This window comes from Schistocerca piceifrons, chromosome 2, assembly GCF_021461385.2.
Source record: "Schistocerca piceifrons isolate TAMUIC-IGC-003096 chromosome 2, iqSchPice1.1, whole genome shotgun sequence".
NCBI classification, from domain to species: domain Eukaryota; kingdom Metazoa; phylum Arthropoda; class Insecta; order Orthoptera; family Acrididae; genus Schistocerca; species Schistocerca piceifrons.
In genome coordinates this window covers 748,865,326-748,877,442 of record NC_060139.1, presented here as the reverse complement: position 1 = coordinate 748,877,442, position 12,117 = coordinate 748,865,326, and the positions used below count along the sequence as shown (strand labels likewise).

At 42.0% G+C, this 12,117-nt stretch overlaps 1 protein-coding gene across 1 annotated transcript in view; it reads left to right on the top strand.

The window, feature by feature from the left end:
- Positions 1 to 2,884, top strand: part of LOC124777641 — a 43,788-nt gene extending 40,904 nt beyond the window's left edge. Inside the window, exon 3 of the mRNA XM_047253117.1 lies at positions 1,974 to 2,884. Coding sequence (XP_047109073.1) covers positions 1,974 to 2,369 — 396 coding nt within the window. The 3' untranslated portion in view covers positions 2,370 to 2,884. The remainder of the gene's footprint in view (positions 1 to 1,973) is intronic.
- The last annotated feature ends 9,233 nt before the right edge of the window (positions 2,885 to 12,117 follow it).

Sequence of the window (12,117 nt, the reverse complement as noted above, 5' to 3'; positions counted from 1 at the left end):
GGAAAATTAAAGAGACCTTTGGAGAAAAGAGGACCACTTGCATGAATATCATAAGCTGAGATGGAAACCCAGCTCTAAGCAGAGAAGGGAAAGCAGAAAGGTGGAGGGAGTATGTAGAGGGTCTATGCAGGGGCGATATTCTTGAGGACAATATTATAGAAATGGAAGAGAATGTAGATGAAGATGGAATAGGAGATATTGTACTGCGTGAAGAGTTTGACAGAGCACTCAAAGACCTAAGTTGAAACAAGGCCCCGGGAGTAGACAACATTCCATTAGAACTACTGACAGGCTTGGAAGTGCCAGGCCTAACAAAACTCAACCATCTAGTGAGCAAGATGTATGAGACTGGCGAAATACCGTCAGATTTCAAGAAGAATATAATAATTCCAATCCCAAAGAAAGCAGGTGTTGACAAATGTGAAAATTACCGAACTATGAGATTAATAAGTCACGGCTGCAAAATACTAACGCGCATTCTTTACAGACGAATGGAAAAACTAGTAGAAGCCGACCTCGGGGAAGATCAGTTTGGATTCCGTAGAAATGTTGGGACAAGTGAGTCAATACTGACCCTACGACTTAACTTAGAAGCTAGATTAAGGAAAGGCAAACCTACGTTTCTAGCATTTGTAGACTTAGATAAAGCTTTTGACAATGTTGACTGGAATACTCTCTTTCAAATTCTAAAGGTGGCAGGGGTACAATACAGTGAGCGAAAGGCTATTTACAATTTTTACAGAAACCAGATGGCAGTTATAAGAGACGAGGGGCATGAATGGGAATCTGCGGTTGGGAAGGGAGTGAGACAGGGTTGTAACCTGTCTCCGATGTTATTCAATCTGCATATTGAGCAAGCAGTAAAGGAAACAAAAGAAAAATTCGGAGTAGGTATTAAGATCCACGGAGACGAAATAAAAACTTTGAGGTTCGCCGATGACACTGTAATTCTGTCAGAAAGAGCAAAGGACCATGAAGAGCAGCTAAACGGAATGGAGAGTGTCTTGAAAGGAGGGTGTAGAATGATCATCAACAAAAGCAAAACGAGGATAATGGAATGTAGTCGAATTAAATCGGGTGATGCTGCGGGAATTAGATTAGGAAATGAGACACTTAAAGTAGTAAAGGAGTTTTGCTATTTGGGGAGCAAAATAACTGATGATAGTCGATGTAGAGAGGATATAAAATGTAGACTGGCAATGGCAAGGAAAGCGTTTCTGAAGAAGAAAAATTTGTTAACATCGAGTATAGATTTAAGTGTCAGGAAGTTGTTTCTGAAAGTATTTGTATGGAGTGTAGCCATGTATGGAAGTGAAACATGGACGATAAATAGTTTGGACAAGAAGTGAATAGAAGCCTTCGAAATGTGATGCTACAGAAGAATGCTGAAGATTAGATGGGTAGATCACGTAACTGATGAGGAGGTATTGAATAGGATTGGGGAGAAGAGAAGTTTGTGGCACAACTTGACAAGAAGAATGGACCGGTTGGTGGGACATGTTCTGAGGCATCAAGTGATCACCAATTTGGTATTGGAGGGCAGCGTGGAGAGTAGAAATCGTAGAGGGAGACTAAAAGATGAATACACTAAGCAGATTCAGAAGGATGTAGGTTGCAGTAGGTACTGGGAGATGAAGAAGCTTGCACAGGATAGAGTAGCATGGACAGCTGCATCAAACGAGTCTCAGGACTGAAGACCACAACAACAACAACAACATCCATCTTTAAACTCGAGTGTAACCACCACCAGTTTTACTTGTTTACCTGTACACTGGCTATGCAATCTGCAGTAGGGGTCCTCAGCTCTTCGTTTTAAATCACTTTTGACTACTTGACGTTAGTGATTCACCGCAAACTGAGTTTAAATGTAGTTCCAAGACAAACAGGAAAACAATCAGACAAAAATAACTTTTGAACTCTTTACTTGGGAGACCTGACGTTGCCTGATAACTGACACCATGATGACGTTGCAGTGTTCATCAGTGACCAGCCCGGCCTCGGACCTGCTGTACTTCCTGTACGCGAACGCCAGCGAAGACAACCACCGGCACCACATGGACGACCTGCTGCGCGAGTACCACAGCACGCTGGTGGGGCTGCTGCGGCGTCTGGGCATGGGACCGCAGGCAGAGGCCTACACCATGCAGGAGCTCAGGAGCGACATGGACCACTGCCTGGTCACAGCTGTCTTCTACAGCACCATGAGTGGGTTTGTTCTCACGTCCGAGGAGAACGGCGCAGAGTACGCAAAAGGGCTCAGCGATCCAAAGAAGTTAGACGAGGCTGTCATTAAGTCATTTCGGAACCCGTATTCATTGCCCTACTTGAAATATGTAGCTCCAATTTTCGCTAACAAAGGAATTATATGATCATCTTAAGGAAATTCGGTATTTTTTAAAATTCTTAGGAGCCATTTGTCGGTTTATCTGAAAGATATGATGTAAGGAGCGATCTTCGAATCTTCGACAGTCATAGAAGCAAAGGCTTAAATTCGTCAACGATCAATAGCTATTCAAAAACAGGTCTTGTGTACGTAGTTTGGTGAGGATCGCGTTCTGAGCCACCATGTCCGTCATGCTTGGCCTCCTCAATCCGTGTGGTTATTGGTTGTGGGGTTACCCGAAGTTGTAAATCTACTGCGATCGTCCGACCTCATTACTGACACTAAAATACAACATCTGAGGGCAATTTCTCACCATACGTACTGATATGCTGTACAGTGCTGTTCACAACATTGTTCCTCGACTACAGGTGTTATTGATGAATGACGGCCGACATGCTGATCATTTGTTATAAAGAACATCGTCTTTGCTAAAAATCAGTTATTATGTTAATTGTTACTTTTGTATAGTATGAAGCGCTATTTGGTGGTTAGTTTGTGAATCTTTTTTCGGTTTTAATAAAACCCCACGTCATTTCAAGCCTGTGTGTCAATTTTTCCCTCTCTACCTACATTGTTCCATGAAGTAATGAATTTTCAAATTTCAACGGGCTTTTGGGGCACCCTGTAGTTGTAATACCCTTCTGCTTCTGAGGTACACAAGTAACTGTGTCAGACGTGTATTCTCTACGTGTAAGTATGTGACAAAATTTTTCCTATATTTCGTACCTGACACGCGTTTGACAATGTTCGTAGGATAAGCTGAAACTTGTAAATATCTTCACTGCTTATTAGTGAGATTGGAACTTTCTACCTAAAATACAGTTAAGCCTAATAAAGAATTACTAATAAAATAATTAGAATGGTTTGCATTTTCAGAAATATCACGAATGCTTGTTCCCCTTCTTCACAAGTGATGTGATTTCACTTTTAAACAGAACTGAGCATATCAACTGAAAAATGCAAGTACGTGTATGTTGTATGTAACTCGCTGACAGACCTTCACGGGTTGTTGTGGGAAGTCTTCTGGGTGGTATGATGTAAACAATTCGTCGTCTCTGTTAGTGAGTAGCTGCCTTTCACCAGAGACTGAAAGTAGCCGTCAGCGAATTATTACCTCGACATCCCTTATGGCTTTCCTAGAGGAAGAGCCAGTACTGATTCGTATCCTTGAGTCATTTTAACGTTAGGAAGCACCGGTGCACTATAAGGTATATACTCGTGCTACACTATCTATCCTTGGGTGCTGTTTGAAGTATAATTTGGCCATTTGCGTAGTGGACGTTATTTTTGTGTTACGACTCCATCTCGATCACAGTATAACAGGCCGAAGCTCTTCTTTTACATCCACATCGACGCCTTCCTTATAAAATGTAGTGAATACTCCCAAAGAACTTTTTGCAGCGCGTGAACGTGTAAGGGAATCACATACATTGCAGCAGCGCATGTCATAGTCCAAGATACGTTACTAAATAGCTGGTCATGGCCATTTAACCCAACTCTCTGAACAGCTGCTCTCTAAAAACACTTGTGCAGCACAATACAACAGACAATACAAGATTAGTGGAAATGGAAATTTGTGGTAAGTTCTGTGGGGCCAAACTGCTGAGGCCATCGGTCCCTAGGCTTACACACTACTCAATCCAACTTAAACTAACTTACGCTAAGAACAATACACCCACCCATGGCCGAGGGAGGACTCGAAACTCCGACGGGGGGAGTTGCGCGAACCGTGACAAGGCGCCCTAGAACGCGCGGCTACGCCGTGTGGCAGATTAGTGGACTGGTAATGTGTGAAAGTCACCTAAGGATATTATTGCATTAATCTTAAAACTATTTTTGTCAGTTTGATTATCTACCCCGCCGTGCAGGGCACCACTGGGGTTGGAACGTAAAGAGTATTGTAAGTAGGCTGTTTAGGTTTTTACGTAGCGCTCTGTATGAAAATCACTGACTGTGCTGTGTGCAGTCTGTGGCTGGTTGGACTCATTGTTGGAATATTCGCTTGCGTAGTGTTGGGCAGTTGGATGGGAACAGTGCGTAGAGTTGGAGGTGAGCCGCCAGGAGTGGTGGCTGTGGAGAGAGAGATGCCAGAGGTTTGAGAGATTACTATGTGTGGACGAACTGGACGTGTGTCTGTCAGAAAAATGAAATTTGTAAAGATGGATGTCACAAAATTATATATATATATTTATATATATATGTATATATAAAATGACTTTTGAACGCTATTAAGGTAAATACGTTGTTTGTTCTGTATCAAAATCTTTCATTTGCTAACTATGCCCATCAGTAGTTAGTGCCTTCAGTAGTTAGAAACTTTTATTTAGCTGGCAGTATTGGCGCACGCTGTATTGCAGTAGTTCGAGTCACGAAGATTTTTGTGAGGTAAGTGATTCATGAAAGTTGTAAGTAATTTTTAGTAAGGGCCATTCTTTTGTAGGGATTATTGAAAGTCAGACTGCGTTGCGCTAAAATATTGTGTGTCAGTTTAGTGATGATCAGAATAAGTAAAGAGAAAACTGTCTCAGTACGTTGAGTTTTGCTCAGCTGTTTGGAAATCAAATAACGTAAGCGTTTTTCCAGCACAGTCATTCACAATTTTCCAAAGGGGACGTTTCAGTATCTGCGTATAAGACAAGACGGAAATCGATGGATGTAAAGTGCATGTACAGACAAACAAATGATTACAATTTCTGAAAATCAGATGATTTGTTCAAGAAAAATAACACAAATTGAGCAAGTCAATAACACATTAGTCCCTCAAATAAGTCATTACTCGACTTCGACTTAACAGATAGAGCCGTTGGATGTTATCCTGAGGGATGTCGTGCCAAATTCTGTCCAATTGGCGCATTAGATGGTCAAAATCCAGATCTGGTTGGAGAGCCCTGTTCATAATGCTCCAAACGTTCTCAATTGGAAAGAGATCCGGAGACCTTGCTGTCCAAGCACGAAGATCAGCAGTAGAAACTCTCATCATATACGGCCGGGTATTATCATGTCGAAATGTAATCCTATGATGGCCTGCCATGGATGTCGACGAAACGGAGCGTAGAATATCGTCGACGTACCACTGTGCTGTAAGGGAGCAGCAGACGCCAACCGAAGGAACCCTGCTATGAAAATAAGTGGCACCCTAGACCATCTCTGCTGGCTGTCCAGCTGTAAGGCGTCAGGTTGGTATACCACCGCTGTACGTGACGTTTCCAGATACGTCTTAGACCTTGAATCTCATTGACTGGAGTAGAATTGTTTCAGCGATGCGAGCCGCTTCGATCTGAGACTTCTGAGATGCTATGCCACGATTCGCCTACCTATGGAGGGAAGGTGTGCCGTCCTTTTGCAGCATAGTCGTCGTTCTCCTCTATTTAATTATTTATTATATTATTTATTGTGCAGTATATAAAAATATTTATTCTCATGGCTATACTTAAGATGCGTGTTGGCTGGATATCAGTTCAACTTCACCTAGCCCACGAGTGTAGATGTTGGGCTACAACACGCTTACCTGTGGACTGTTGGCACTGCACTATTTTTCCAGCCACGTCTACGTTGTCTTCTAGTTAAGTATTTACTCTCTACCCCTTTCCTTTTTCCATGATCTCTTGTGTTTATATCACATACTGTTGTCCAAAAAACTTCGTGTTGTTTCGGTTTCGGCTGAATAGGTCAGGTGTCCACTATGCGCAGGAGCCTGCTACACGGATAGCAGGGGCTGTGTGGCGTGGACTGGGCGGTTATTTAGGTTAGAGGGTCTCGGGAAAACACAAGAAAGGCTCCAGCCACAAAGGGTGCAGGCCGAACACAGGAAGAAAAAAAAAAAAAGGTTCAAACGGCCCTGAGCAATATGGGACTTAACTTCTGAGGTCATCAGTTCCCTAGAACTTAAAACTACTTAAACCTAATTAACCTAAAGACATCACACACATCCATGCCCGAGGCAGGATTCGAACCTGCGACCGTAGAGGTCGCGCGGTTCCAGACTGTGACTCCTAGAAGCGCTCGGCCACCCCGGCCGCCCACAGGAAGAACGTAGATACAGGAACCATCGGTATAACAGTTGTAAACTGTCGTAGTTGTGTTAGTAAAGTACCAGAGCTCCAAGCACTAATAGAAAGCACTGATGCTCAAATCGTTGTAGGCACTAAAAGCTGGCTAAAGCCGGAGATAAGCTCAGCCGAAATTTTTGCGAAGAACCTAATGGTGTTCCGAAAGGATAGGCTAAACACGGTTGACGGTGGCGTGTTTATTGCTGTTACAAGTAGTTTATCTTGTCGCGAAATTGAAGTACATACTTCCCGTGAGTTAGTGTGGGCAGGGGTCATTGTTGGCAACCGGAATAAAATAATAATTGGATGCTTTAACCGACCTCCCAATTCAGATGACACAGTTACTGAAAGGTTCAAAGTAAACTTGAATTTGATTTCAAACACGTACCCGACTCATACGATTATAGTTGGTGGTGACTTTAATTTACCCTCGATATGTTGGCGAAAATACATGTTTAATTCCGGAGGTACACATAAAATATCATCCGAAATTGTGCTAAACGCATTCTGTGAAAATTAGTAAACGGTTGTGAAAACACACTTGACCTCTTAGTAACATATAATCCTAAGTTAATAACGAGCATCAAAACCGATACAGGGATTCGTGAACACAGGCTTGTCGTAGCGACATTGAATATTGTAACCCCCAAATCCTCCAAAAACAAACGAAAAATATACCTATTCAAAAAGGCAGTAAAAAATTCTCTTGACGCGTTCCTGAGAGACAATTTCCATTCCTTCCAAATTGACAATATAAGTGTAGACCAGATGTGGTTTGAATTCAGAGAAATGGTATCGGCAGCAATGGAGAGATTTATACAAAATAAATTAACAAACGACGGAACTGAACCTCCTTGCTACACAAAACGGGTCAGAACACTGTTGCAGAAACAACGAAAAAATATGCCAAATTCAAACAACGCTAAACCCACAAGATTTGCGATCTTTTACAGAAGCTCTAAATTTAGCGCGGATTTCAAAGCGAAATGCTTATAACAGTTTCCACAACGAAACTTTGTCTCGAAACCTTGCAGACAATCAAAAAAGAAACTGGTCGTATGTGAAATATATTAGAGGCAAGCAATAATCAATGTCTTCTCTGCGCGATAGCAATCGAGACAGTGCGGCAAAAGCAGAGTTACTAAAACCAGCCTTCCGAAATGACTTCACAAAAGAAAACGAAGTAAATATTCCAGAATTCGAATCGAGATCAGCTGCCAACGTGAGTAACGTAGAAGTAAGTATCCTCGGAGTAGTGAAGCAACTTAAATCACTAAATAAAAGCAAGTCTTCCGGCCCAGACTGTATACCTATTAGGTTCCTTTCAGAGTATGCTGATGCATTAGTTCCCTACTTGACAATCATATACAACCGTTCGCTCGACGAAAGATCCGCACCCAAAGGCTGGAAACTTGCACAGGTCACACCAATATTCAAGAAAGGTAGTAGGAGTAATCCGCTAAATTACAGACCCATATCGTTAACGTAGATATGCAGCAGGATTTTGGAACATTTACTGTGTTCGAACATTATGAATTACCTCGAAGAAAACGGTGTATTGAAACACAGTCAACCTGGGTTTAGAAAACGTCTTTCTTGCGAAACACAACTAGCTCTTTGTTCGCATGAAGTGTAGAGTGCTATTGACAAGGGATTTCAGATCGATTCCGTTTTTCTGGATTTCCAGAAGGCTTTTGACACTGTTACACACAAGCGGCTTCCAGTAAATTTGCGTGCTTATGGAATATTGTCTCAGTTATGTGACTGCATTTGTGACTTCCTGTCAGAGAGGACACACAGTTCGTAGTAATTGACGGAATGTCATCGAGTAAAACAGAAGTGACTTCTGGCATTCCCCAGGGTAGTGTTATAGGTCCTTTACTGTTCTGTATCTATATAAACGATTTGGGAGACAATCTCAGCAGCCGTCTTAGGTAGTTTGCAGATGAAGCTGTCGTTTGTCGACTAATTAGTCATTAGAATATCAAAACAAATTGCAAAACAAATTAAAAAAGGTATCTGAATGGTGCGAAAATTGGCAGTTGACCCTAAATAACGAAAAGTGTGAGGTCATCCATATGAGTGCTAAAAGAATTTGTTAAACTTCGGTTACATGATAAATCAGTCTAATCTAAAAGCCGTAAATTCAACTAAATACCTAGGTATTACAATTAAGAACAACTTAAACTGGAAGAAAGACATAGAAAATGTTGTGAGGAAGGCTAACAAAGACTGCGTTTTATTGGCAGGACGCTTAGAAAATGTAACAGACCTACTAAGGAGACTGCCAACACTACGCTTGTCCGTCGTCTTTCAGAATACCGTTGCGCTGTGTGGGATCCTTACCCGAAAAAGTTCAAAGAAGGGCAGCACGCTTTGTGTTATCGCGAAATATGGGAGAGAGTGTCACTGAAATGATATAGGATTTGGGCTGGACATCATTAAAAGAAAGGCGTTTTTCGCTGCGACGGAATCTTCTCACGAAATTACAATCACCAACTTTCTCCTCCGAATGTGAAAATATCTTGTTGACACCGACCTACATAGGGAAAACGATCACCACGATAAAATAAGGGAAATCAGAGCTCGTACAGAAAGGTGTAGGTGTTCGTTCTTTCCGTGCGCTGTATAAGATTGGAATAATAGAATTGTGAAGGTGGTTCGATGAACCCTCTGCCAAGCACTCAAATGTGATTTGCAGAGCTTCCATGTAGATGTAGATATATAAGATAGTGCTACCAGAAGTAACCTCTGCTACACACCATAAATTGGCTTGCAGAGTACAGATGTAAAAGTAATCACCCTCAACTATCCCCCTCTTAGTTCAATGCTTCATTTCATTCCCATTATGTGCAATGAAATAACACTGTATTATGTTACTATGTTTCTTCCCCCCATGAACCATGGGCCTTGCTGTTGATGGGGAGGCTTGCATGCCTCAGCGATACAGACAGCCGTACCATAGATGCAACCACAACGGAGGGGTGTCTGTTGAGAGACCAGACAACGTGTGGTTCCTAAAGAGGGGCAGCAGCCTTTTCAGTAGTTGCAGGGGCAACAGCCTGGATGATTGACTGATGTGGCCTTGTAACACTATCCAAAACGGCCTTCCTCTGCTGGTACTGCGAACAGCTCAAAGCAAGGGGAAACTACAGCCGTAGTTTTGCCCGAGGGCATGCAGCTTTATTCTATGGTTAAAAGATGATGGCATCGTCTTGGGTAAAATATTCCGGAGGTTAATAGCCCCTCATTCGGATCTCCGGGCTGGGACTACTCAGGAGGACTTTGTTATCAGGAGAAAGAAAACTGGCGTTCTACGGATCGGAGCGTGGAATGTCAGATCCCTTAATCGGGCAGGTAGGTTAGAAAATTTAAAAAGGGAAATGGATAGGTTAAAGTTAGATACAGTGGTAATTAATGTAGTTCAGTGGCAGGAGGAAAAAGACCTCTGGTCGGGTGAATACAGGGTTATAAATTCAAAATAAAATAGGGGTAATGCAGGAGTAGGTTTAATAATGAATAGGAAAATAGGAATGCGAGTAAGCTACTACAAACAGCATAGTGAACACATTATTGTGGCCAAGATAGATGCGAAGCCCACGCCTACAACAGTAGTACAAGTTTATATGCCAACTACCTCCGCAGATAACGAAGAGATTGATGAAGTGTATGATGAGATAAAAGAAATCATTCAGATAGTGAAGGGAGACGAAAATCTAATAGCATTGGTGACTGGAACTCGATAGTAGGAAAAGGAAGGAAGGAAACGTAGTAGGTGAATATGGAATGGGAGTAGGGAATGAAAGAGGGAGCCACCTGGTAGAATTTTGCACAGAGCATAACAAATCTTAGCTAACACTTGGTTCAAGAATCATAAAAGAAGATTGTATACATGGAAGAGGCCTGGAGATACTAGAAGGTGTCAGATAGATTGTATAATGGTAAGACACAGATTCAGGAATCAGGTTTTAAATTGTAAGACATTTCCAGTGGCAGATGTGGACTCGGACCACGATCTGTTGGTTATGAACTGTAGATTAAAACTGAAGAAACTGCAAAAACGTAGGAATTTGAGGAGATGATACCTGGATAAACTGAAAGAACCAGATGTTGTAGAGAGCTTCAGGGAGAGCATTAGGGAGCGATTGATAAGAGTGGGGCAAAGAAATAGAGTAGAAGAAGAATGGGTAGCTTTGAGAGATGAAATAGTGAAAGTAGCAGGGGATCAAGCGGGTAAAAAGACGAGGGATAATAGAAATCCTTCGGTAAAAATATAGTTCAAATGGCTCTGAGCACTATGGGACTTAACTTTTGAGGTCATCAGTCCCCTAGAACTTAGAACTACTTAAAACTAACTAACCTAAAGACATCACACACATCCATGCCCGAGGCAGGATTCGATCCTGCGACCTTAGTGGTCGCGCGGTTCCAGACTGTACCGCCTAGAACCGCTCGGCCACTCCGACCGGCCCTTGGTTAACAGAAGAGATATTGAATTTAATTGATGAAAGGAGAAAATATAAAAATGCAGTAAATGAAGCAGGCAAAAAGGAATACAAACGTCTCAAAAATGAGATCAACAGGAGGCGCAAAATGGCTAAGCACACTAGGGGTAAGATAGATGCTGCCTAAAGGAAAATTAAAGAGACCTTTGGAGAAGAGAGAACCACTTGCATGAATATCAAGAGCTGAGATGGAATCTCAGCTCTAAGCAGAGAAGGGAAAGCAGAAAGGTGGAAGGAGTATATAGTCTATACAGGGGCGATATTCTTGAGGACAATATTATAGAAATGGAAGAGAATGTAGATGAAGATGGAATAGTAGATATGATACTGCGTGAAGAGTTTGACAGAGCACTGAAAGACCTTAGTCGAAACAAGGCCCTGGGAGTAGACAACATTCCATTAGAACTACCGACAGGCTTGGGAGAGCCAGGGCTAACAAAACTCTACCATCTGGTGAGCAAGATGTATGAGACGGGCGAGATACCCTCAGACTCCAAGAAGAATATAATAATTCCGATCCCAAAGAAAGCAGGTGTTTACAGATGTGAAAATTATAGAACTATCACTTTAATAAGCCACAGCTGCAAAATACTAACACGAATTCTTTACAGGCGAATGGAAAAACTGGTAGAAGCCGACCTCGGGGAAGATCAGTTTGGATTCCGTAGAAATGTTGGAACACGTGAAGCAAAACTGACCCTACGACTTGTCTTAGAAAATAGATTAAGCAAAGGCAAACCTACATTTCTAGCATTTGTAGACTTAGAGAAAGCTTTTGACAATGTTGACTGGAGTACTCTCTTTCAAATACTGAAGGTGGCAGGAGTAAAATACAGGGAGCGAAAGGCTATTTACAATTTGTACAGAAACCAGATGGCAGTTATAAGAGTGGAGGGGCATGAAAGAGAAGCTGTGGTTGGGAAGGGAGTGAGACAGGGTTGTAGCCTCTCCCTGATGTTATTCAATCTGTATATTGAGCAAGCAGTAAAGGAAACAAAAGAAAAATTCGGAATAGGAATTAAAATCCATGGAGAGGAAATAAAAACTTTGAGGATCGCCGATGACATTGTAGTTCTGTCAGAGACCACAAAGGACCTGGAAGAGCAGTTGAACAGAATGGAAAGTGTCTTGAAAGGAGGATATAAGATGAACATCAACAAAAGCAAAACGAGGGTAATGA